The 26,706-nt window shown below is 53.6% G+C and overlaps 1 protein-coding gene across 1 annotated transcript in view; it reads right to left on the bottom strand.

The window, feature by feature from the left end:
- Positions 1 to 620: 620 nt before the first annotated feature.
- The window catches only part of LOC133354711 (formin-binding protein 1-like), a 30,816-nt gene continuing 4,730 nt past the window's right edge, over positions 621 to 26,706 (bottom strand). Inside the window, exons 3-14 of the mRNA XM_061571763.1 lie at positions 26,245 to 26,392; positions 24,720 to 24,782; positions 23,395 to 23,499; positions 22,025 to 22,153; positions 20,586 to 20,732; positions 18,982 to 19,257; positions 9,805 to 9,825; positions 7,842 to 7,951; positions 6,686 to 6,818; positions 2,394 to 2,524; positions 1,341 to 1,462; positions 621 to 980 (exon numbers count right to left, since the gene is read on the bottom strand). Of these exons, the coding sequence (XP_061427747.1) occupies positions 772 to 980; positions 1,341 to 1,462; positions 2,394 to 2,524; positions 6,686 to 6,818; positions 7,842 to 7,951; positions 9,805 to 9,825; positions 18,982 to 19,257; positions 20,586 to 20,732; positions 22,025 to 22,153; positions 23,395 to 23,499; positions 24,720 to 24,782; positions 26,245 to 26,392 (1,594 nt within the window). The 3' untranslated portion in view covers positions 621 to 771. The remainder of the gene's footprint in view (positions 981 to 1,340; positions 1,463 to 2,393; positions 2,525 to 6,685; positions 6,819 to 7,841; positions 7,952 to 9,804; positions 9,826 to 18,981; positions 19,258 to 20,585; positions 20,733 to 22,024; positions 22,154 to 23,394; positions 23,500 to 24,719; positions 24,783 to 26,244; positions 26,393 to 26,706) is intronic.

Here is a 26,706-nt window from a genome sequence, read left to right as displayed (position 1 = left end):
CAATCATCATCGGCGTCGTTATATATTGGTACTGGGTACATACGGGCACTGCATCTATTTGTGGGACATACGATAAGCGCTATGTATATCAGCTGTCCCTTGCCAGTTGAAGAGAATAACAATTAAACAAAAAGGAAACACGGTACAAGTCACTCTTTTTTAGCCTGGCACGGTCCGCCACGCAGCCCCGGCCGTTCTGCAACCGGCCAGCGAGTCTCTCTGTGCAGTGTGTGTGCGGCTTCGGCGACAGGGCGGCGGAGAAACAGGCGTTCCCATCCTCACGAGTGACCCCGGCGACCCTTTCGGCAAGCGACGAGACCCCCCACCCCACCCCACCTCCCCCGGCGATTCGTAAACCACGCGACGGGGACTCGGCACCTTTCCGGCCCGTTGGGGGCCCGGGGTGGCGATCGCACCGCCTGCGCACTTCCAAAGCTACGCCCCCCCCCCCCTTTTCTCCGCCGCCAAGGGACGCGCTGGGAAGCAGTCGGTGATTTGCAACGAGCCGCGGACGCCGGGGTAACTTGCTCCACGCTCCTCCGAACGTCCAAAAGTCTGAACCCACCGCAGGCAGCAACAGCAGCAGCAGCAGCGGACTTGAACCGCCTCGACGACTCCGGCCCCTTTCGACGGGAGTCTCGGTAAAAACCTCACGGCGCGGACGCGAACCGCGGCGAGACCTCCCAGAATTCGTCTGTCCCGCGTCAACTTCGCCGCCCGCTCCCGGGAGCAAAGCGCCGGGCCCGTGGTGGCGGTGGCGGTCGTCGTCGCTCAAATGTAGGTCATGGCGCCCTGCCCGGCGGATTCGGGTGAAGTATGGCCCGAGGTGCCGGGGTCGGGCGGCAGCATCTCGAGGTAGGAGGTGGGCGCGTAGCCCTCGCGCTCGCCGTGCCGGACGCGCGTCCAGCCGTCCCCGCGGTCCTCCTCCAGCACGTCGAGCGAGTCGCCCTCGTGCAGCGGCACCGTGCCGTCGTTCTCCGCTGCGCCGCGGCGGGGGAGAAACGGCCGGAGGGGTGGGGGGGGGGCAGCCAGAGGAGGGGGAGCCGGGGTGGAGAGAGGAGAGAAACGGGGGTGAGAGGGAGGTGAGTGTGGAGAGAGAGACTTAAAAACTCACCTCTACAATCACGTGCTTTCGAGCGACTCTGAGCTTGGCTCCGCGCCTCTGAGTTGCGGCCACTACGTCTGCAAATTTGCGCGTGTTACAAATTGAACTATTATTATTAGACAGAAGTGAGAGGGGGGTGAGTGTGGAGCGATGGTGGTGAAAGGGTGGGCGGGGGAGGGGGGTAAGAGTGGGGGAGGAGTAAGGGGCAGCTAAGGGTGGGGGGGGGGGCACTCACAGTCGAAGGTGTAGAGAGCCCGGCAGCGCCCGATAGCCGGCGCGTCGTCGTCGAACTCGTCGTCGAAGTCCGTGTGCCCGCCGCTGTGGCTGTGGTCCTCCGTGTAGCTCCCGTCGGGACTGCTCGAGGGGGTAGGAGGGGTACGGGGGTAACGGCACGGGCACGCGGCTTCTATAGGGGGAGTGTACGCGCGAGAGCGGCGGTTGCGGCGGTCGGCGACCGGTCAATCGGGGGAATGCGTTGGTGAAATATCTTCGCGCGTCGCTTCTGCCATGCAGATGCTCCTCGCCCACTGAGGGGGGGGGTTGTTACGGGGTTTGAAACCGCCCGCGTGGACCGCAGGCGGTTTATGAAAGCAGATGCGCGTGCCGGTGTGTAAACATGGTGCTGGCCAACCACCCCCCTCAGGTAGCGTTGCCCGTTTTCATCGCTGCTACTCGCCAACAGCGCTTGCCCCAAAAGCCTGCGAAGGCTGTAAGGGCGATCTTTGTCTTTGTACACGCTCACGTGACGTGCGTGCGTGCGTGCGTGGGGAGTGGTAGCGCAGCGGTTAGCGTGCTGCGCTATGAACCCGGCGACCAGAGTTCGCTCCCCGCTCACGGTCAACGTCAGTGGCAAATATGTAAAGCGGTCCTGGGCCTCCCCTAGGTCGACTCAGCCTCAAGTGAGTACCCGGTGCGGTGTCGGACACCACCGCCTACACCACCACCTCGCGCCCCGCGCCGCCCTTCACTGCTGCTCGCCACTAACAGCACTTGCCCCAATAGTTAATTAAGGATACACGGGGGATCTTTTTCTTTGGGTAGTAGCGCCACGGGTGGTGAGATGTTATCTCCCTCGCCTGATATGCAGGAGGTCGTGTGGATATATCTCTGGGTACTCCGGATTTTCCCTCCACATTTAGCATCAATCTGCGTTCACTTGGCTGCTACACATTTCCACATGACCAGCCACTTCGTTGAGCCGTCATTTGTGATAGCCGTGTCGCTTCTGAAAAAGAGCTACATTGCAGCTCAGTGGGGCCTTACCTGGTAATTGTTTTAGTGTAGTTACCTCTCGCGAGCGCTGGGCCCGTTGGCCGATCCCGACCTGGGCGACCCCGCCTGCTCGAACAGCACGCTGCTGTGACGCCGCGGCGTGTCGGCCTTGCCCACCGCACGGCCCTCGGCCTCCGCCAGCCACGTCTGGGGGGGGGGGGGGCACAGGGGTGAGGAGGGGGGCCATGCGGGGTTTGTCACGGTCATCGCGATCATCGTCGTCGTCGTCGTCATCATCATCGTGGTCATTGTCGTCACCATCATCGTCACCATCATCATCGTCATCATCGTCGTCATCATCATCATCGTCATCATTGTTGTAATCATCATCGTCATCGCGATCATCATCGTCATCATCGTGGTCATTGTCGTCACCATCATCGTCGTCATCGTCGTCATTCGTCGTCATCATCATCATCGTCATCATTGTTGTAATCATCATCGTCATCGCGATCATCGTCGTCATCATCATCATCATCGTCATCATCGTCATCATCGTTATCATCGTCATCATCGTCGTCATCATTGTTGTAATCATCATCGTCATCGCGATCATCGTCGTCATCATCGTGGTCATTATCGTCACCATCATCGTCGTCATCGTCGTCATCATCGTCGTCATCATCATCGTCATCATTGTTGTAATCATCATCGTCATCGTGATCATCATCGTCATCGTCGTAGTCAGGCGTCAGATGATCGTAGAATTCAAGCTAAAGCAGGCAGGTTGGTTCAGAATATATCTTTTTTCAGAATCAGAATCTTTATTCATGCTGGAGGAATCCGATGAGCTATGAAGCTCTTTCTCACAGATGCTTGAGGCACCTGCACCCGCTGGCTCACTTCGGTCGCTCACGCACCGGTGGTCCGTCACCTCCTCTTAGCCCTTCGCTATCGCTACTACCACCACCGTGGCTACCATGCCCCTTGAAGCTCACTCCACCTACTCATGCTCACTCACTCACCCACCCACTCGCACACGATCACATCTGCCACGCTCTCGATATGCAATTATCCATCTCGCCAACCCGCGCCGTGACCTCGTTTCGTCGCTCCATCTTCCCATGGTGTAAAACCTAATTCGGACTGCAATTTCAGAAGTAAATCACCCGTCCACGTTTTTGGCGGGGGATCGAACTCGTGTCACCTGGTTCGTAGTGTAACTCGCTAACCGCTGCACTACCGCATCAGTGAAAGCGAGCCACAGACAGTGAGCCTGGCTCGGAATTGAGCTCTGGTTGCCGGGTTCGTAGTGTAACGCACTAACCGCTGTACAGTTTAACACGTGGAGGGTTGCGATATATTTATAAATGACGCGATCTAACCCAAAAAACTTTATTATGACTAACCGCTGTACCACCGTATAAGCGATAGCGAGCCACAGACAGTGAGCCGGGCCGAGAATTTAATTCGAGTTGCCGGGTTTGTAGGTTAGCACGCTAACCACTGCGCGACTGCACGAGTGGAAGCTCGGCACGGACACTGGGCCTCACCAGTGACGGTTCTAGCTGGGCAGTTGTAACATTTTTCCTGTTCTCATTTCATTGCAAAGCACAGGAACTGATTTATTACCCAGCGAAGCGGCGAGAGAGAAAGCCGTTGTCACACGGCCAGGGCTGCATAGCAACCTTGCAGGCGTGGGTGGCATGCTCACACACCACGCACATGCACAGCCAGCACACACACACACGTAGCTAGACTATGTGCGCACACACAATCAGTACGTACACACAGCCAACACACACGTACAGCCAGCACACACACACGTAGCTAGAACACACACACATGTAGCAAGACTGTGTGCGCACACACAACCAGTACGTACACACAGCCAACATACACACACAGCCAGCACACACACACGTAGCTAGACTATGTGCGCACACACAAATGTACGTACACACAGCCAACACACACGCACAGCCAGCACACACACACACGTAGCTAGACTATGTGCGCACACACAACCAGTACACACAAAGAATATGTGCGCGCAGATATCCACTACACACACACAGCCAGCACACACACGCACAGCTACAACACGCGCGCACACGCCCACACATCCAGTGCAAACGCGCATCCACATCACACATACACACACAGCCAGTACACGCAGACACGCGCGCACACGCAAATTCAACAAAATCTGACACTACGGCGCACTAGCGCACTAACTCACCCCAGATGGGAGATTAAAACAGCGAGCGAGTGAGCGAGCGGGAACGGCACCGATAGCCACTGAGGGCACCGCTGTCTCTATTACGCGCCCTGGTGTGGGTTGGCTTTTGGCCCCATAAAGACAACGGAACTTGGTAATGGAAAAGAACAACAACAACAACTTAGCCAGCGTGCCCAGACAAAAGCGTCCCTTTTAAAGCGTGCGTACTACCAGCTGTGATGACGTACGGATCAGGAGCCTGGCAAGTAATGAAGACGACAGAGCAAATGCAAAGAAGCGTTGGAATTACACAGAGAGAGAGAGGAACACGTGGACTAGAGAACACACGTCCATCATTGGTCACCCCGTCGATAGACTGGGCCCTCCGCCATGGTAATGTGGAATTACCACCACTGGCTCAGTGGCTGCCAAGTGTCTTTGGTGAGAGCACCTGGTTGGGGATTGGACTATCATCATCATCATCAACTCTCTGGTGGTGAATGAAATAAATACTGGGCCCCAACCACGTGCCAAGGGATGGCTCCTCTCCACAGATCCCCGGCCGAATGAAACATTCAGAACGGCCTCGGATATATATTAAAAAAGAAATTGCCAACCGCTCAACTCACGATACCAATGGGGAGGGAGGGGGAGGGTGGGCGCAGGGGGGGGGAGACAGAGAGAGCGGGAGCCAGGAAAATCCAACCCGGAGCCCAGGGGGCTGATTGAGAAAGCCGTACCGGGCTGTACCACTGCTGAGTGGAGGATCAATGCGCGCACGTGCGTGAGTGTGTGCGTGAGTGTTTGCGTGAGTGCGTGCGTGAGTGTTTGCGTGAGTGTTTGCGTGAGTGCGTGCGTGAGTGTTTGCGTGAGTGTTTGCGTGAGTGCGTGCGTGAGTGCTTGCGTGAGTGTTTGCGTGAGTGTTTGCGTGAGTGTTTCCGTGAGTGCGTGCGTGAGTGCTTGCGTGAGTGTTTGCGTGAGTGTTTGCGTGAGTGTTTGCGTGAGTGCGTGCGTGAGTGTTTGCGTGAGTGCGTGCGTAAGTGCTTGCGTGAGTGTTTGCGTGCGCGAGTGCGGTCACGGTGGGGAGTGGTGGTGTCGCGGTTAGCGAGCTGCACCACGAACCCGGCCCGCCCAGGTTCGAGCCCCACTCATGTCTACCACCACCAGTGACGATTATCTGAGCCGGTCCTGGGGCTTCCCTAGGTCTACTCAGCCTCAAATAAGTACCTGGTGCTGTGTGTAAACATCGCCACAAGGGAGAGGAGACAAAGGCGGCCGGGCGTGGTGCTGGCCAACGCACCCACTTCGCGTGCCGTGCCGGCCTTGGTAGGCGCTACTCGCGTACAACACTTGCTCCTAGAGTCCGTTAAGGCTAAACTGGGGATCTTTGTTTCTGTTATACAGCCACGACTTAGATGGAAGGGACAACTCGAGTCCCAAGTGGACGAGCGGTCGTAAGAGCCGGGGGAGGGAGGGAGGGAGTGGGAGCGGTGATGGGTTTGGCGACCGAATTAAAACGAAACGACGAAATGAAACATTCGCGGAGCGCGATTTTGGCAGGGGTGGTGGCGATAAAAAACACCACGGCGCCCTCACGGATTCTGCGTCGCCGTCCGGGAAGAGTTCAAGTTCGACGGCTCTAACGGTGGCGCGCTCACGTCGCGGTGCGTCCGGAGGCCGCGGCGAGACAACGGGGGGCGGGGGGAGCGGGCGAGGATAGCGGCGGCGGCAGGGAGAGAGCGGATTTACCGTAGTTTTGCCGATTTTCTCGACGGCGATTCCCGAACGGCAAACGCAACTGCACGCCAAAGTTTAATTCGTGTCTGATTAGCGTTACGGCAGTTGTCGTGGCTCCCCCCCCCCACCCCCCGTGTTGCAGAGCAAATGCGAATGATAGAGTCCCGTGATAAAGTCCTGAAGAGCAACGCAACTTTACACTAAAGTTTGGTTTGTGTTGGATCGCCTTTACGAGCGTTCGCGTGACCCTACTCCCGGTACGGACGGACGGACACACGATCAGAGCTAACGGGTTGACCTCTTTCAAAGTGTGAAAAAACGCAAGAAAATAAAATAGATTTTTTTTTTTTTTAATAGACGGGGGTCAAGGGCCAGAGCTGGGAGAGTCAGGAGGGGGGGGGTGGTCACACCTCGTGCTTCTGCAGGCCTTGGCGCAGGCGGTCGATGCGATGGCCGATCTCGCTGAGCTTGGGCTCCAGGCTGGAGGGGTCTCCCATCTGCGGGTTCCGCGCGTACACATCCTTCATCTTGTGCAGCGCTTCCCTACACACACACACAGAGGCAGAGGTCCCCCCCCCTGTACAGCCTCACCTAATACACACAATAGACAAAGATGCCCACCACCAACTCCGCCCCCCTGGTGGTGTACGAGTGCGGTGGTGTGGCCGGCACCACACACGGCCCCGCTGGGTTCGTAGTGCAAAGTTCTAAGCACTACACTACCGCTCCCCACAAAGACAAAGCTACCCGTATAGCCTGAGCAGACTGTTGGGGAAAGTGCTGTTAGCGAGAACCTATGAAGGCCAGCACGGCACACGAGGGGGGTGGGTGGCCAGCAACTACGCCCGGCCGCCTTTGTCTCCCCAGTAGTTATGTTTACACACCGCACCAGGTATTTATTTGAGGCTGAGTCGACCTAGGGGAGGCCCATGACCAGTTCAGATAATCGTCATTGATGTTGGCCATGAGCGGGAATCTAACTCGGGTCGCCGGGTTCGTAGTGCAGCACGCTAACCGCTACACCACCGCTATCCATACACATACACACATGTACACACGTGTGAACGCGTAAGGACAGACGCACGCAACACATTAACGTACGTGCGCGCACAAGACAAAGAAAGAACGCCCCGTAGCGACTCAAACGGCTGAAACCTACGAAGGCCGGGCACGGCGCACGATACCCATCACATTGCAAGTCCGCAAGAGATGGAAACTGCTTGGGGAAGCCTTCATGTAGCAGTGGATAAACCAAGGCCAATCGTGATGCCGATTGGATGGATGCAATCGTGATTTGAAGCTTTCGTGACTGCAGGAATCCATACTGTTTGGTTCTTTCGGTAAAGTCACGTAGTTGGAAATAAAATCAAATATAACAAATCACGATGTTTCGATCGCAACACAAGCGACCTTCATCAGGTGGCACGGACACAGCAGGACAACCGCTGACATATGTCAGCGGATGGATGCACTGCCGCATCGGAGGACCGCGAGACCGGGCGACGGCTCGCTCGAGGCGTCCATGCAGCAGTGGATAGAGCACACGGTGGCGAGGGCGGCACGTACTTCTGCTCCACCTCCTTCTGGATGTCGCGGTTGTAGTCGTCGATTTTGCTCTGCAGCTTCTTGCGCCGCTGCTCGGGGGGAAGGTGGCTCTGGTCCTCGCACGGCACGGGCTGGGAGCGCGAGCGGCGGAGTGCGTGAGCGAGTGTGAGCGTGATGGAGTGTGTGAGTGATTGATGGAGTGATGGAGTGCGTGAGTATGTGAGCGAGTGATGGAGTGTGTGAATGAGTGAGTGAGTGATGCAGTGATAGAGTGCGTGATAGTGTGAGTTTGTGAGTGATGGAGGGAGTGATTGTATGAGTGATTGTGAGTGATGGAGTGATTTTGAGCGATTGAGTGCGTGAGTAAGTGATGGAGTGTGCGAGTGAGTGATTTGAGTGCGTGAGTGTGAGTGAGTGATTTGAGTGCGTTGAAGTGTGTGAGTGTGAGTGTGATGGAGTGCGCGAGTGAGTGTGATGGTGTGTGCGTGAGTGAGTGTACACAAGTCACACACGTGGGCGAGTGCGTTGAGTACTCGTGCACGTGTGATTCCACGTGTGCAGAGCGCGAGTGTGAATGATCACCCAGGCGTGAGTGTACGTGCGTGCGTGCGCGCACACGGACCAAAAAGCACAAGCACGTTTACAAATTAGTTTGCTTGTTCATGAAGCAGCAGAACAAAAAACTGATGAAGAATCACGACCCAATGTGCTGCATAAACGATTCCTTGCCATCACCATGGATCCGCACACAATCAGTAAGGCCTCTTTCACAGCCTAAACCGCTCCACAGATGTTCGTTTTGAAAACTAGCAGATCGCCATGAATCCGAATAATTTCATTTCAATTTAATAAATCCCCCCCCCCGCCACTACTGGCAAAATGAGACGAAAAAGAAGACGCAGATGACAAGGCGACATCTAAATCTCATAATTGCCAATCAAAGATCCCCCACATAGCCTTCACAGACTGCAGGGGCAAGTGCTGTTAGCGAGCACCGATAAAGGCCGGCACGGCACACGAGGGGGTGGGTGGCCAACACCGCGTCCAATTGCCTTTGTCTCATTTGAGGCCGAGTCGACCTAGGGGAGGCCCAGGAACGATTCAGATAATCGTCACTGGTGTTTGCCATGAGTAGGAATGGAACCCGGGTCGCCAAGTTCGTAACGCAACACACTAACCGCTACACTACCGCTCCCCACAATAATTGCCAATCACACACGATCACAAACACGTAAAACAATCACTGAAAGCAAGCACAGAAGGGTTGCAATTCGCTAATTAAATGAGGCAACTCAGGTCGGCCTTGTGGCTCAGTAGTAGGGGCGAGTGCGTGTCTCACAATTGGAAGGCCGTGAAATTAAAATCTTTTGTCTTTGACTCAACCCATCACCCCTCCATCTGGGGCGAGTGATCGATAAAATAGATACCACTTTGTGGGGGAAGTCAAAAGTGGGTTACATCCTAGATTTGAAGTTTTCGTGACTGCAAGGATCCATACTCTTTGGTTTTTTTCGGTAAAGTCACGTAGGTGAAAACAAAATAAAATAAATCAATATATCGCGACGTTTCGGAAGCGGTTACACCTGATGACGGATGCTTGTGTTGCTTCCGAAACGTGATTTAATTTAGTTATTTTTTATTTTTACCTACGTGACTTTACCAAAAAAACCAAAGAGTAGTGGGTTCCATCCTATGGAGAGACCCCCCCCCACCTACCCACCACCACGTGACTATGGAATTTCCATCAACGGCTCAGGGACTTGCAGGAAAACCACTTTTGACTCCTTTTAAATCAAGGACACGCGCCGTGGAGAAGGGAGCGATATTCACATCCGATCGGGACGGACCTGGCTGAAATGAAGCCCTGGTTATAATGGAGGGGCTGGTAAGGTGGGGTGGATGAATTGGGGGGGGGGGTGGCGTTCAAACGATGAACGTGGCAAGAGACGGATAAACATGCACGGACGTACGGATGATGCCTTACCCCCTTCACACTGAGCTTCTTCTGATTGCCAGAGAGCCAGGGACAGACAAGAAAAACAGGGACAGACAAGGAGCTTTCAGGGGCGTAGAGACGGGACAGGAAGGTGAGGAGACAGGTCAACAAACCCAGACTCCCGACACATCTATGATAACGGGCTGTGGGGGAAAAATAAAAAACAAACCCCAGCGTTTGTGTAACACCATTGGATGTTCATTACCATGAACCCCCCCTCACCCCACCCATCTGTTGTGTCTCCACATAATAAGAAAATACAGTGACGGATTATCCTAGTAGCAAAAGTGGCATAACTCTAAGGGCCCTGCACTTACAAGGGCGCCGCGCTAAATGCTTTCAAGCTATTAATTCCAGTTCAGTGATTCTGCACTTGCTCTATTACTATAGTACTATACCGCCTTCAACTTTTATGAACGACTGGGTGTTTAAGGTTAGCGATTTGTCGTATTATCTGGCTGTATAGCAAATGAAAAAATACAATTACTTTACTATGCAAGTAAAAAATGTGTGCGTTTTAATATTTAAGTGTTTTATTTTATTTAGGGCCCCTTTATAACATATGCTACAGGCCACGCACTTGTAAATATTGAAATATTTCCTTTACACACAAAACCCATCGGCCGCACGGGCATTTTTTCTAGAGTGCATCTCATCAGCGGCTTTTGGATCGCATACAGGCGGACCATTTGTGGACCGGTTTCGACATCCAGCGTCTTGTCAGCTTGGCGCGGACCAATGCAAGCGAACTACCCGATGTTTAATTGGCAAGGACGGCCTCTCTGCAAGCAATGGTGCGCAGGTCATTTAATAGAATATGCAAATAGCAAGCTCAATGGCGCCTGCTCTAAAACGTACTCTTGCGTAACAACTTGTTGCTCACAACTATATCAGTTAATGCAGTCTTGGCTTCCTTAACTACCCCCGAGCTATCCGAGTTGTTGCTGGCTGTTGCTGGCTGTCCCTGGCTGCCCTGGTTGTTGCTGGCAACTTTTGCGGTCCCTGGCTGATTCGTGCCTGGCTGTGCCATGATGCCACTCTCCCTCTCTCCCACTCTCCCTCTCTCCCACTCTCCCTCTCTCGCTCTCTCTCACTCTCACTCCCTCTCTCTCGCTCTCTCACTCTTGGTCCTGCTCTCACTCTCTCTCGCTCTCCCATGTTGCCTTGCTCTGACCCCTCGCCTCCACACTCCACTCTTCTAATCTATGGCAGCGTTTAATTCTTTTTTCATTTTTATAAAGAAAAGAGCCTAGAGCAGCGATTGCACTTGGGACGCGATGTAAATTTAAGTTGCTGTCGCTGTTGCTGTTGAATGGGTGAGCGCACGACTGGGAGACAGTGTCGCACAGCGAAGGCCGGACAGGAAAGATCAGCGATCAGGAGACACAAACACAGCACGACACAGGACGAGACGAGACGACACAAACCGTCAGTGACACAGAAACCATCTCACTCTGTACGGCGCCTCTCGACGCTGTCCTCTGCCCGCTGACAGCGCTGTCCTCTCCAAGAGGTAATGGAGTCATCATTTATCAACACAACTTCATAAACTGGATAACGAAGGCGGGAAAACCAGCGCGACACGGCTGATGATGTCGACGAGGTCGCCAAGCCCCTGCCCATCACCTCCCGTCCAGCGGCACCCCGCGTGGGGGAACAGAGGTTGAGACTCATTTTGCTTTCCAACCTATTTTCGTGTTCCCGGATTATTCGAGTGCTGTAACTGAACCGACAAACCGTACAGTGACCGATCACCCAAGCAATCGGATGAGAGTCGAGCTGGAGTCCCCTACACAGCTGCTAACCTGCTTGTGCCTTGCCGGACACAAGGGCGATTGATGGGAGTGTGAGCGGTGGGTTGGGAGTGACGGGGGTGGTCGCGTCGCGCAGGCAGTGGGAGTTGGGGGTCAGGCTTGGACTAGCAAACTGGGCCATCACCGACCACTCGTGCCAGGTAAGGCCCCATTGAGCTATGTAGTGTTTTTTCAGAAGCGACCTAGCCACAAATGATAGCTCAACGAAGTGGCTTATCGTGTGGAAATTTATAGCAGCCAATTACTCGAAACGCGTAGAGTTGTTGATTATAAATGTGGAGGGAAAAACCGGAGAACCCGGAAAAAAATCCATTCCATCACGGGGAGAACATGCAAACTCCAAATATATATAGCAGGCGTCAGGGTCGGGATCGAACCCACGACCTCCTGTATACCAGGCGAGGTAGTTAACATCTTCTAGCTACCGTGATGATGATGAGAGGGAGAGACACGCAAACTCCAAATATAGAGCAGGCGTCAGGGTCAGGATCGAACCCACGACCTCCTGTATACCAGGCAAGGTAGTTAACATCTCCTAGCCAAAATGCGCCCGATCTCGTTATATTTCAAAAGCTAAGGCAATTTGAGCCTGGTGACTGCTCGGACGGGTGACCGCCTGCACAGCTTGCCATGCGTTGTAGGAGTGCGGCTACGAGTGGCCAGGAGATGGCAGTGCCGAGTGTCTCCCTTCTAGGGTATTGTGATGGTGGTGGTGATCCTGGTAGCGGTGGTGATAGTGTTGTTGGTGGCGATGATAGGGGTGGTGTTGATGATGAAAGTGATGGTGTTGGTCGCGGTGTTGGGTCATGGCAATTATGATGATGATGATGATCACGGTGGCGGTGAAGATGATAATTTTATTCAATTCTTGTGTATGGCAGCAGCAATGTGTTTAGGAGGTGAATGCCAAAGTCAAGATTTGCTGTGCCACGATGAGAGGGTTTCAGGAGAGAATTTGTGTCGTGTTTCTACTCCTGATTATGATCAAGGTGGTTTCGGTGATTATCATTGTACGTATGTTGAACTTCTTTAGCACCGTACGTTGCCAACCTTGCTAATCGGAGGTTCGGTGATGATGGTGATGATAACCATTGTGATGGTGATGATGATAATGGTGGTGATTATCATTGTGATGACAATCATGGCCAATGAAGACCCAACAATGAGACGTTCAGTGCTCAGCGATTTAGCCATTCATTTTTTTTGTTTGATGATGATGACGATGGTGGTCATGGTGGTTGCTGTTGCTGTGATGGTGTTGCTCACCGCGGCCTGGCTGGAGGGTTTGGCGAGGGGTCGCGACCCCAGCCGGCCCGATAGGAAGCCGGAGATTCGGCCTGAAAGGGTGGCGGCCCCACCACCCCCACCGCCCGGCGAGCGGGGGGAAGAGATTCGGGGAGAACGGGGGCCCCCCACGCTGAGCCAGGGTTCTCGGGGGTAGCTGGGGGGCGAGTCGCCCCCTCCCCCCGATAGGCAGGAGGTCGGGGAGCCGGGGGGGGAGGGCGAGGGAGGGGCTGCCTCCAGGTCGGGGTGGCCGTCGGAATGGGCAGGGGGGGGCGGAGGAGGAGGGGCACCCGGGGTGGGGAGGAGGGATGCCAACTATTGATGAGGGAGGGGAGGAAATAGATGTGGTCAGAGGAAGGGAGGGTAGGGTAATGGATGTGGAGGGAGGGCAGGAGAGAGGGATCGCGAGAGGGATTGAGAGGGAGAGAGGAAGGGAGAGCGGGGAATAGATATGGGAGGGAGGGAGGGAGGGAGGGCACGGAGGGATGGCGAGAGGGAGGGGTGCAGCAGGGAGTGTAGGGAATGGATGTGAAGAGAGTGCCACCGTCACCACAAGAGACAGAGACGGGGGAGAGAGAGAGGGAGAGACCCAAACACCACCAGGGTTAAAAAAAAATATACAAAAGCAGCAATGGTAATGATTAAAAAATATAAATATATTACCACATGACCCACCACCACCACGAAGAAGGAAATTAAATTTAAAAGGAAGCCAAAGCAATGAAAGTGGCTTTCAATATAAATGAGAAGCAGCAAAAGCACACACGGGGTTAGGAGGAAGAGGCGCGCGGTTAGAGGAAGCAGAGCAGAGCGTTGGGGTGAGAGGGCAGGGGTCACGGGTGAGGTCAGGGGTCACGGGTTAGAGGTCAGGGCGAATGAAGCGTGGACTTGGCGTTCGGGACGCGGGGTTGGTTTTTTGTGTCCGGCAAAGCGACACACGGCTTAGCAGCATCTCCGGTATTACTTCACCTCAACAACAACCACGGGCCTCCTGCATTCGTGTTTGACGCCACGCACACCCAAACGCGTCTCCTCGTCAGAGAGCTCTTGTTAATGATAGCGGCAGTTAGTCGGGACACGAAGCCGTCTAAGCGAAGTGTCCTCCGTCTGTCTGTCTGTCTGTCTCTCCACACCCCCCCTCCACGTAGCCGGCGCATATCTTTGCAGGCTCGTTTATCTCAAAGCGAAGCGGTGACTACCGACCGTCACCATGAACTCCAGCCATCCTTTCGATTTAAAGCTTTCGTGACTGCAGGGATTCATCTTCTTGGTTCTTTCGGTAAAGTCACGTAGAATGGAAATAATAAAATAATAAAAATCAAACATAATAAAATAATTCTCACAACGTTTCGGCCACAACACAAGCAGCCGTCCTCAGGTGAAAAACAGGTCTGTCGGGAAGACAGAGGCTGAATTAATTATTTTATTATGTTATATATATTTTTTATTTTATTATTTCTATTCTACGTGACTTTACCGAAAGAACCAAGAAGATGAATCCAGCCATCCTCACAATGGCGGCGGATTTTGGCTGGCCATCTGGAACGCTCTTCCTTCCCATATTAGGAAGCCCACTGGGAACTACGCACTTTTAAATCTAGATTGTCCTTCCCCCGCACCTCCGATTAGCAAGGTTGGTTACGTACGGTTCAACGTACACACACGCACACACAGCGGACGGGAGCTCCGTGTGACGCCAATGTTGATATTAAAATAGACCGGGAACCTCCGCAGCAGCAGCCGGCAGCCGCAGCCTCGCACCGTCGGCTGTTGGTGCAGCACCGAGCCCACATGCTGGGATCCTCCCGCACCATTCTACTCAAACACCCTGCTAAGCTCTTGTCCCAGCAGTCTGTGAAGAATATCTGGGGGATCTTTGTCTCGTTACACCCGCACTGAAACGAACGCGCTGTACGAGAGCGCGCACGCGCTTCCAAATTCCGATGGATAACCGCGCCGCCGAAAGTCCGCAAATTTCTGTTCAGTATCATTCAGAGGTTCTTCCTCGGGCACGCATGGTTCCTGGGTTTTCTCCGGGTTCCACGGTTCCCTTCTCGTCACTGCACTAAGAGGAATTCACGGCCAGGATCCTGCTGAAAAAAAAATACTTGAGACTTTGTTTGTGAGGCTTTCTTTGGTAAATGACGTACGCTTTTTTTTTATTCATTAGGTTGTAATTGAATTCGCTGTCGTAAAATATCTGCGGTACGTCACCAGCAGCAGCATCGGCGATGGTTACCTCATGACCTCAACCCTGATTAACCTATGCTCATTATTATCATCATCAACCCAATCAAACCGAGAACCACTTTGTGGAAAGCCAATGGTCATTCATATCGCATGGCGTGACCGGTCCCCGGTAGAGGAATGTGGACTTTCTGCCACTGGCTCAGGGTCGCTGAGCGACATGACCTCCACCCTTGGTCCGACCTCGACAAAAACCTTCGAGCCAAGGCAATCCCCCCCTAAGCTTCCTGTCGTATAAAAATACACTTAACCCAACTGGTCCCAGAGGTCATTAATTCAGGCAGCTGTCAAGGTAAGGATTTATAAATAAGATACAATCAGATTTCGATTTAAAGCTTTCGTGACTGCAGGGATTCATATTCTTGGTTCGAAAGAACCATGAATAAGATACAATCAGGCCTACTACCGTTATACCTTCATGGAGGGGGGTGGCGGCGGGGGGTACCGGTTCGATGCCCCCCTCCCACACACCACTCACGACTCCATGGATGGTCACGGTTCAGGATCGCGATTCCATCCCAGAATCAAATTCTTTAGCAACGCTTGCCAACTACGGTTGAAAATGCTTTTACATTAAGCGTTGTCCGTCTGTCTGAAACACGGGGGGGGGGGGGGGTTGTGGGGGAAGGGTTACGATAACTGTTGTAACCTTGATCCAATATGAACGAAAATTTTGCGCACAGTTACGTTGCCGCTAGGGACTTGCTCTGTGCACTCGCCCTGTCCGTCTGTCACGCGGGGTTACGATAACTCTTGCAACGTTGATCCAACATCAATGAAGATTCATTGCAAAGTTGCGTTGCCACTAGGGACTTACTCTGTTGCGTTAGCGCTGCTGTTCGTCTTTAACATGGGGTCACGGTAACTCTTGCAAAGTTGATCCAATACAAATCGAACCTTCGAGTAAAGTCACATTGCCTTGACCCGGGCCAGAGAAAGCAGTGAATATTGATCAAATTATTATTGCTCAAACCAGAGAGACACAAAAATCAGAGTGAAATAGATTATTTGCAGCAAAAAAAACGATGCAATTATGAAACTATTTTCTCAATCGGAGAAAGCCGCTGCGCTGCTCATTAATATCAGCTGCCGCAGCTTGGATTGCAAACTCTTAAGGTCAAAAACAAACGGGTCACATCGTGGACAGACCAACGTCTCAAACCACTACAAGTGGGGAGAACTGCACGCAAACGCATTGTCTGGAGTGGTGGATCATCGTCACTATGGTCGTATTATTCTTACCGTTACTACGAAGCATCTGACAATACCCCGGGACCATTAATGTCCCCCCCCCCCCTTCGTAGGACTTAGAAGACATCACAGCTGCCTCCACCACAAGAGGACGATCCTGGAAAACGCCAGGACAGGTGGCAACCCCAGCTGCGTCCACCCCTAGAAGGGCAGCAATGCCGCCCTCCTTACCCGCCCTGGCCTATTTACGGTTAAGAGGAATCCCTATTTACGGGTAAGAGGAAAGGCTATATATATTATGTATTTAGTTCAACGGATCTCACAAAAGTCGTCAACGACGTCACGCCCGCCCAGAATTGTCTGTTCACGTCCCAGGTCGTAGCAGACGGGGTTGTGGTAACCGGAACTCGGGAAGCGCTTCCTTGTTCGGGTTTAAGCCCGGCGCTCCCAGCCGCTCCCAGCTGCTCCCGGCTGCTCCCGCGCCATCCAAGTGTCACGCGAACGCGCCGCTAACGACCGCGGATTTTAATTGGGTTTACAAAAAAAAATCACAACCATAATTCGACTGTCAAGATTACGACGGCGTTGTCGAATCGCGGCCGTTGGCCGGAACGGAATGCTCTTGAGATTTTCACGTCAATTGCCGTGGCGTACTTGCGTAAAAATAACTAAATAAATAGTGTCGTCACCCACCGTTGAATTACAGTAAAACCTTGGATTGCGAGCATAATTCGTTCCAAAAACGTGTTTGTAATCCAAAGCACACTTGTATCAGTTGTGATCACGTGACGCTCGGCAGACAAAGCGTAAACACGTACTACTCGTATTACAAGTCCTCGCTCGTTCATCAAATTAATATTTATTTAAAAAATTTTGCTCGTCTTGCAAAACACTCGCAGACCAAGTTACTCGCAATCCAAGGTGTTTACTGTATTACAATTACAGGCGGCGTCGTCATCGATTAACGTTTTCTAACGAGTGCTCGCGGGGTTATTGAATCTCGCAGCGCATGCCGAACGGTGTCACGGACGAACCCAGACGCTCACAGGGCTGTGAACACAACCACGACAACCAATCACTGCGCACGGAGCCGGAGAGATATCAATACAATTTACCAATGCAGTCTATAAAGCGGCTTGAGCTGGATTCATGAAACTAACAAAGACAAAGATCTCCCCGTATAGGCTCAACAGACTGATGGGGCAAGTGCTGTTAGCGAGTAGCACCTAAAAAGGCCGGCACGGCACACAAGCGGGTGGGTAGCAAACACTACTCCCGGCCACCTTTGTTTCCCCAGTCGTGATGTATACACACCACACCAGGTACTCATTTGAGGCGACCGAGGGTAGGACCATGACCGGTTCAGATAATCGTCACTGGTGTTGTTGGTCGTGAGCGGAAATCGAACGCAGACACGCGCACACACTTGGTAGTGCGAAGATTTTATCGTATGAATCTCTTCCCTCCAAACCTAATCAAGTCCAGTAAAACAGACAGGCAGACAGACAGGCAGGCACCCAGGCAGGCAAGCGAGCAGACAGGCAGGCAAGCAGCCTGACAGTCAGATAGGTTGACAGACAACAGGCAAACAGCCATGTAGCCAGACAGACGTATGTACTGTATGTATATATAGAGTATGTACAGACAGATAGGCAGGCAGGCAGACAGTCTGTAAGATATACAGAGGCAGGCAGGCGTAGGAATTTTTTTTTTTAACCGCTTCACCAATTACCTAGGCGCCAGGCGAATGGGCAGCCAAACAGACAGGCTGATAGACAGCCAGACAAACACACAGACAAGAACATCCAGACAGCCAGACAAGCAAGACATCCAGACGTACACACAGACATGAACAGCCAGACAAGCAAGACATCCAGACGTACACACAGACAAGAACATCCAGACAGCCAAACAAGCAAGACATCCAGACGTACACACGGACAAGAACATCCAGACAGCCAGACAAGCAAGACATCCAGACGTACACACGGACAAGAACATCCAGACAGCCAGACAAGCCAGACATCCAGACATACACACGGACAAGAACATCCAGACAGCCAGACATGCAAGACATCCAGACGTACACACGGACAAGAACATCCAGACAGCCAGACAAGCAAGACATCCAGACGTACACACGGCCAAGAACATCCAGACAGCCAGACGTACACACGGACAAGAACATCCAGACAGCCAGACAAGCAAGACATCCAGACGTACACACGGACAAGAACATCCAGACAGCCAGACAAGCAAGACATCCAGACGTACACACGGACAAGAACATCCAGACAGCCAGACAAGCAAGACATCCAGACGTACACACGGACAAGAACATCCAGACAGCCAGACAAGCAAGACATCCAGACGTACACACGGACAAGAACATCCAGACAGCCAGACAAGCAAGACATCCAGACGTACACATGGACAAGAACATCCAGACATCCAAACAGCCAGACGTACACACGGACAAGAACATCCAGACATCCAGACAGCCAGACGTACAAACCGCACAAGGCAGCTCTCGGCCCTCCTGTCTAGCACAGGTCAGGGCACGCTCGTCCTCCCGCTCGTCCTCCCGCCCACCCACCCGCCCACCCTCCGCTTGCCTGATCCCTCTCACCTTGCTCTTCTTGGCAAACAGCCACAGCTTGGTCTTGGAGCGGCCGACGCTGCCCCGTATGTCGGGACGTCCGTCGGAGCGCTGTGCCGACGTCAGCGTGCCGCCTCCACCGCCCCCACCGCCACCGCCGCCTCCGCCCCCGCCGCCGCCACCGCCTACGCCGCTGCCTGACGCTTCGGGCCAGGCCTTGCCGATGTACTGGCTGAAGTCCTCAAAGTCGACGTCGCTCGGGCGCTCGAAGCCGGACTTGCACATCTCTATCACGAGCTGAGAGTCCTGCCCCGGGAGAGACGGCAGAGGGAAATGAAGACGGGCAGGGGGGCGGTTACGTTGCAGGTGCTGGCTGGACTTTTACAGCCGGTGGCGGTGACGGTGGCCACACTGCACGTGGCGTGGCCTGTAATCCGGCGCTGTGGAGGCAGCAACGGCAGCGAGGGTTGGTGGATGACCGCACACGCAGATGTCGTTTGAAACTCCCTTCCTTCCTCCCGTGGGTGTCGAGGAGGAACCGTACTCCTGGCTGTGCCAGGAGAATGCAGTGCAGCAAAATGTGGACTCATCGCAAGGCGTGGGTGTTCTCCGGGTACTCCGGCTTCCTCCCGCGTGAATAATAATATTAAACACTTCTTACAAGCGTAGTAGAGCCTACATGCGGTGTGAGTGAACTAGTGGCCACGGCCGGTAATGACGGGGGTATCGGTTGTGAGTGCGAACGGACTGGTGGCTACGGGAGATAATGACGGGTATCAGTTGTGAGTGCGAAGGGACTGGTGGCCACGGAAGGTACTCATTTAAGGCCACTTGTCATCGATGTTAGCCGTGGCCTTGAACTGAACCTGAATCACCGGGTTTGTGGCACAGCTAAGCGCTGTGCTAACCACTCCGCAGACACGCACACACGTCAGTGAAAACATCCACTCGATAATAACCGGATTATATGTACCTGCGCATGTAATAATTCATGTTTATATATAGACGTATACAGCGCCATTCATGTGATTTGCATCTCAAAACACTGTAGAATGTTGTAATCGCACAGAGGCGAGGAGGTAAAACCGCATAAGCACTTGTGGGAAGGAGGCCAGAACCGGCCACTGTCAAAACAATTACCCGGGCTCTCTGTGGGTCCTGCATTGGGATGTTTGGCCACAGCTCAAGTAATCCAGAGAAGCTCCTCCTTTACTGAATGGGCTTCTCATTCAAAAAAAAATCCCACGTCATCGGTGGCGAGGCCAACGCCACTGTGGGTTTCCCAGCCCTGGAAGATTCTTTTGCTGTTTTTTCCTGGATTTTTCTGTTTGCGCATAGTCACTTTAAGATGTTTTCTTGTTCATGTTTTAGTTTTTTGTTTGTTGCGGGTTGCACCCGATTCAAGAGCCGAATGGCTCACAGGGCTATACCAAATAAATGAAACTGAAAACTCAAACTTAAAAAAAAGAGCTCCCATATAAACAAATACTCATTCTGATTAGTCCCGGTTATCCCTGGTTGGGGCTGGTTAGCCCCGGTTAGCCCTGGTTAGCCCCGGTTAGCCCCGGTTAGCGCTGATGAGCGCCGGTTAGCCCTGGTCAGGGCCCGGTAGGCGCCGGGGCGCTCGCCCTCACATTGCCGTGGTTGATGGCGTCGGCGGCCCGGGTCATGCCCTCCAGGCACTTGGCGACGATGGGCAACACGCGGCGCTCCGACTCAGCAAACTGCTTCACCGCATCGCCCAGCCGCACGATGCGGCCCTCCTCCAGCGTCTGCAGACCCTGCGAACGCGCGCGGCGGAAAACGCGCGGTTACTCACGTGGCGACCGGCTGCCTTTGTCTCCCTTGTTGCCGATGCTTACTACACACCGCACCAGGTACTCATTTGAGGCCGAGTCGACCTAGGAGCACTCACAAAGACAAGGATTCCCCCGTATAGCCTCAAGAGACTGTTGGGGCAAGTGTTATTAGCGAGTAGCACCCATGAAGGCCGGCACGGCACACGAGGGGGTGGGTGGCCAACACCACGCCTGGCCGCCTTTGTCTCCCCAGCGGTGATGTTAACACATCGCACCAGGCACTAATTTGAGGCTGAGTCGACCTAGGGGAGGCCCATGACCGGTTCAGATTATCGTCGCTGGTGTTGGCCCGTGAGCGGTAATCGAACTCGGGGCGCTTGGGTTTGTAGCACAGCGCGCTAACCACTGCACCACCGATCAGTGTCACCACTTCGTTTTGAACAACACTTTCCAGTTTATATAAATGTTTTACAATGTGTAGCGAAGCGGCACAGGCTGTGCAGTCTCCCTCTCTCTGCGTCAGATAACCCGTGCCAACTGGAACTGTCCCATGACCTGCTGACCTCCCGACCTCCTGGCAGCGAGCCGCATTCGACGTTTCCCGTGACCTCAGAGTTGGACCGAGTGCCGTGGTGATGTCGCCACAACTTGCTAAGAATCTGTTGGTGTTGATGCTGTTGTTGATGATGATGACAATGTTGTTGATGCTACTGTTGTTGATGAAGCTGCTGCTGCTGTTGATAATGATGATGACGATGTTGTTGATGCTACTGTTGATGATGCTGCTGTTGTAACTGCTTCTGCCGATGATGATGCTGCTGTTGATGATGCTACTGTTGCTGATGATGCTACTGTTGTAACTGCTGTTGATGATGCTACCGTTGATGATGCTACTGTTGCTGATGATGCTGTTGTAACTGCTGTTGATGATGCTACCGTTGATGATGCTACTGTTGATGAAGCTGCTGCTGTTGTAGCTACTGATGATGATGACAATGATGATAATGATGATAACGCTACTGTTGCAACCGCTGATGATGACAATGATGATGATGATGATTCTACTGTTGCAACTGCTGATTATGACAACAATGATGATGCTCCTGCTGACGATGGCGACGCTGTTGACGGCACAGCTGCTGTTGACGACGACGATGATGATGCTGCTGTCGCTGATAATGCTGCGAGTGTAGATGACGTTGCCGCTGCTGCTGCTGTTGTTGTTGTCGCTGTTGTTGTTGTTGTTGTGGCTGCGTGCATGGTACGAGACTTGCCTGGAACACTTTGGGCATGACGCCATGGTAGTGTTCCTTTTGCTCCGTGTTGAAGCGCTGCAGCTGCGAAGCGTACTCGCTCTTGCTCTCGTCCGCCATCGTGCGCCTCAGCGTCGAGTTCTGCCTCGCCTGAGCGGGAGACGAGGAGCGGCGCGGGGCAAGGGGGGGGAGGGGGCGACAATGGGGAGGAAAGAGGACAAGGAGGGAGGAGGTGGGGTGAGAGATGGAGGAAGGTGGGGGGTGGGGGCACGTGGAGTCGGAGGATGGAGTGGGAGGGTGAGAGATGAAGACGGGGATGTGAGGGGGTGAGAGACGGGAGAGACACGAAGAGGAGGTGGAGGGGCAGAGGAAGAGAGGAAGAGGAGAGGGCGCGTGGGATGAGGAAATTAGAGGGACATTGGGAGGGAGGGGTAAGAGATCGGGACGAGAGGGGAGGGAGGTTTGAGGTGAGAGTTAGAAGGGAAAGAAAGCGGTTGTTGGTGCATGAATAGTAGGAGGTGGAGGAGAGTGGGTGTGGGATTCCAGATAAAGGAGTGGGGTGCACGGAGGAGTAAGAGATGAAGGAGAGAGAGGGGGGTGCGCGTAAGGTTTGGGTGGCTGCTGGTTGAGTGGCACGGGTATCTTGTCTCTGCGATTCACGTTGTGACCACAGTCGTCGTAGTAGTAGTAGCGATAGAAGAGTGATATGGAGGCGACCGATGTTGAATTCTGTCAAGGGCTTCCTTGCTGGTGAGATGTTAACTACCTCGCCTGGTATACAGGAGGACGTGGGTTCAATTCCGACCCTGAAATGTGCTCTATATTTGGAATTTGCATGTTCTCCCCGTGGTCACGTGGATTTTTCTCTGGGTTCTCCGGTTTTTTCCCTCCACATTTAGAATCAACGTCACGCGTTTTAGATTATTTGGCTGGTGTAAATTTCCACACGATAAGCCGCTTCGTCGAGCTCTCATTCGTGGCCAGATTGCTTCTCAAAAAAGAGCTCAGTGAGAAAAAATTAACCCGTAAAAACAAAGTTTTTCACTATAAATCCTTTATATGCGTGGCGGCTAGAGTCCTCTCGTCCTCTGGCTTGAGATGGCTACCACCTATGGGTCAGATGATTGCCTGCCACCATTAAGCAATTGGTAATTAAATATAAAAAAAAATTTACTAAAAAGTGTAAAGTTATGGAAAAAAATTTTCACGAAAATAAATTGTCACGCACAACGAGTCTGTGTGCAAAATGTCAGCTCGATTGGATCACGGGAAATGGGTTAAAAAACGACCAAAAGATTTGCACGGTCGTAAGCGCGCAAGCAAGCAAGCAAGTGAACTTAATATAAAGGATTTAAAAAGAAAAAACCCAGTTCAGTTCAAACGATGCTCACCTTCTCAACGTCGGCTTTGGTGGCGTTGATATCGCAGTCCAGCTTCTCAAAGTTCTGCAGCGACCTCTCCGCCTCCTTGCAGTCGCGCTCAAACTTCTTCTTGCTCTGCGAGGGCAGAAAAAGGTGGGTTCACGACGGGGACAAACGTCCCCCGTGTTCGCATCGACAGGATTGTTCGGGGACAAGTGCTGCACGGCACACGAAGGGGGGTGGGGGATGGCCGGCACCCCGCCCGGATAGCTCTTTCTCCCCAGCGGTGATCTTTACACACCGTAGCAAGTACTCGTTTTTAAGGCTACGGCGGCCTGGAGGAGGGCCAGGACCAGTTCTCTGGTGTTGGCTGCGAGTGTGAACTAAACTCTGGTCGCCAGGTTTGCAGTGCAGCGCGCTGACCGCTGCTGCACCAACGCTCCTCACATAAATGCAAAAAGACAAAGATCCCCAGTGTAGCCTTAACAGACTGTAGGGGAAAGTGCTTTTAGCGAGCACCTATGAAGGCCGGAACGGTACACAAGGGGGTGGGTGGCCAGCACCACGCCCGACTGCCTTTGTCTCCCCAGTGGTGATGTTTAAAGACTGCACGAGGTACTCATTTGAGGCTGAGTAGACCTAGGAGAGGCCCAGGACCGGTTCAGATAATCTCAGATAATCGTCACTGGTGTTGGCCGTGAGCGGGAATCGAACCCGGGTTGCCTGGTTCATAGCCCATCGCGCTAACCGCTACACACACACACGCACGCCATACTGAACAGAGGGGCAGTCAGAGGAGGGTGGGTGGGGGGTGGTGGTGGTGTGAGTGGATTGGTGGTGGTGTGAGTGGGTGGTGGTGGTGGTGTGAGTGGGTTGGTGGTGGTGTGAGTGGGTTGGTGGTGGTGTGAGTGGGTGGTGGTGGTGTGAGTGGGTGGTGGTGGGGTGAGTGGGTGATGGTGTGAGTAGGTGGTGGTGGTGTGAATGGGGGTGATGGTGTGGGTGGTGGTATGAGTGGGGGTTGCGGTGGTTGGTAGTGTGGGTAGTGGTGGTGGTGTGAGTGGGTGGTGGTGTGGGTAGGGGGTGGTGGCAGTGTGAGTGGGTGGTGATGGTGGTGGTGTGAGTGGGTGGGTGGTGGCGATGGTGTGAGTGGGAGGGTGGTGTGAGTGGGTGGTGGTGGTGATGGTGTAGGTGGTGGTGGTGTGAGTGGGGGTGGTGGTGATGGTGTGGGTGGTGGCGATGGTGTGGGTGGTGGTGTGGGGTGGGGGTGGTGGCGATGGTGTGGGTGGTGGTGGTGGTGTGGGTGGTGGTGATGGTGTGAGTGGGGGTGGTGGTGGTGGTGTGAGTGCGTCGGTTACCGTCTCCATTTGCTTGAGGCAGCTCTCCACGTGGTGCTGAGCCTTTCGTCCATCGTGAACCAGCTGCAGAGAGAGACACGATGGTGAGAGACCGGACGGATCCTGGAGCACTCTCCAGCGGGGTGGCACCGCAGCGTCCCTCGTGCCACGTGGCAACAAGGGGCCTGGGTTCGATTCCCCTGTTCTGCAGAGTGTGATCGAGCGAGAGCGGTAGTGTAGCGGTTAGCGCGCTGCGCTACGAACCCGGCGGCCCGAGTCCGATCCCCGCTCACAGACAACACTTGTGACGATTATCTGAACCGGTCCTGTACCGCCCCTAGGTTGACCAAGCCTCAAATGAGTACCCTGTGTGGTGTGTAAACATCGCCACTAGGGAGACAAAGGCGGCCGAGCGTGGTGCTGGCCACCCACCCCCTCGTGTGCCGTGCCGGCTTTTATTGGTGCTCGCTAACAGCACTTGCCCCTACAGTCTGTTCAGGCTGTACAGGCGATCTTTGTCTTCGTTTGGAGTTTGTATGTTCTCCCCCCCCCCCCCCTGTTTAGCATGGATTTCTGCTGGGTTCTCCAGTTTCTTGCCACAGCAAAAACAAAACCCCAATGCAATGTCAACCGGTGCTGGACCGAAACATCCCAATGCTAAGTGTACCTGAAAATTACTCAATTGGGGATCACACACAGCAGCAGCAGCAGCAAACCCTGCTGCGAAAAACTTGGCAAGACCCTCCTGCAAAAGAGTCTTGAGACTCAGTAAGGCTTTTCAGGGTAAGCAAGCGTAGCAGTGATTGTTGTGTGTCATCCCAATCGAGTAATTTTTTGCGGGGAATTTTTTTTTTAATTGGCGGAATTATCTTTTCCAAATGAGACCACAACACAGGCCCGCAGTGGCGAACGACGTCGCACGATCTTTAACGTCCACTATTTGTACGTTGAACTTCTTTCGCACCGTATGTCACCAACCGTGCTAATCGGAGGTGTTGGGGAAGGACAACGAGAAACTTGGTAGTAAGAAAAAAAGTTCTTCTCGTTGATACCACCGTCCAATGGTGAGGTCGTCAAACTAAACAGCGGACGGCGACATCGATGATGAAAGAACACGACCGGTATACAGGAGGTCGTGGGTTCGATCCCAAACCTGACGCCTGCTGTATATTTGGAGTCTGCGGTGTCTCTCTCCCCGTGGTCACGTGGATTTTTCTGCGGGTCCTCCAATTTTTGCCTCCGCATTTAGAATCAACGTCACGCATTTAAGAGTATTTGGCTGCTATAAATGTCCACATTGATAAGCCACTTCGTTGAGCTGTCATTTGTGACCAGGTAGCTTCTGAAAAATAGCTACATAGCTCAGTGGGCCTTACCTACTAAATAAAAATCATGTTCAGATTATAAAAAAATGTTTTAATCAGCATTAATCAGGGCGGCCGCCGAATTCAAACCGCCGTGAAGCTCCGCAAGCAGCTAGCGACCGATCGAGACGGGCGGACAGTCAAGACGGACGGACGCGCACGCGGCCCCCACGGCGACGTACGGCTTTGCGCTGGGTCTTGAGCTCCTGCGTGTAGCGCAAGAGCTCCACCACCACGGCGCCCGACAGGCACTCCCCCACCACCTCGCGCTGACCCGCGTAGTCCGTCAGCTCGCTGAGCACCGCCAGGAACGCCCGGCACGATGAGAACCTGCGTGGGCGGGCGGTGGGGGGGAGGTGCGGGAGAGGGGATGGCAGGGAGAAGGAGTGGGGGCGGGGGGAGCAGACGGAAAGACAAGCGCAGGAGGAAGGAAGCAGGAGGAGATATGGCAGAGTTACAGGGCAGGCGCGAACAGGAAGCGGGTCTAACGTTGGAGGGATGCGCTTATACAGGGTGATCCATGTAGGCAAAGGCGCAGCCCTGCAATTGCTCGCTCTCGCCTCCGCTGGCGGAAGGGCCTCCGCTAGAGGGAGCTTTAGAGAGAGCCCCTGGAGGGATATCTACATAGCACTTCTGGATGGTAA

This window comes from Lethenteron reissneri, chromosome 48 (genome assembly GCF_015708825.2).
Source record: "Lethenteron reissneri isolate LAM-NWPU_2019-01 chromosome 48, ASM1570882v1, whole genome shotgun sequence".
NCBI classification, from domain to species: Eukaryota; Metazoa; Chordata; class Hyperoartia; order Petromyzontiformes; family Petromyzontidae; genus Lethenteron; species Lethenteron reissneri.
The sequence above is the reverse complement of the archived record's forward strand: the minus strand, read 5'-3'. Positions and strand labels throughout refer to the sequence as shown.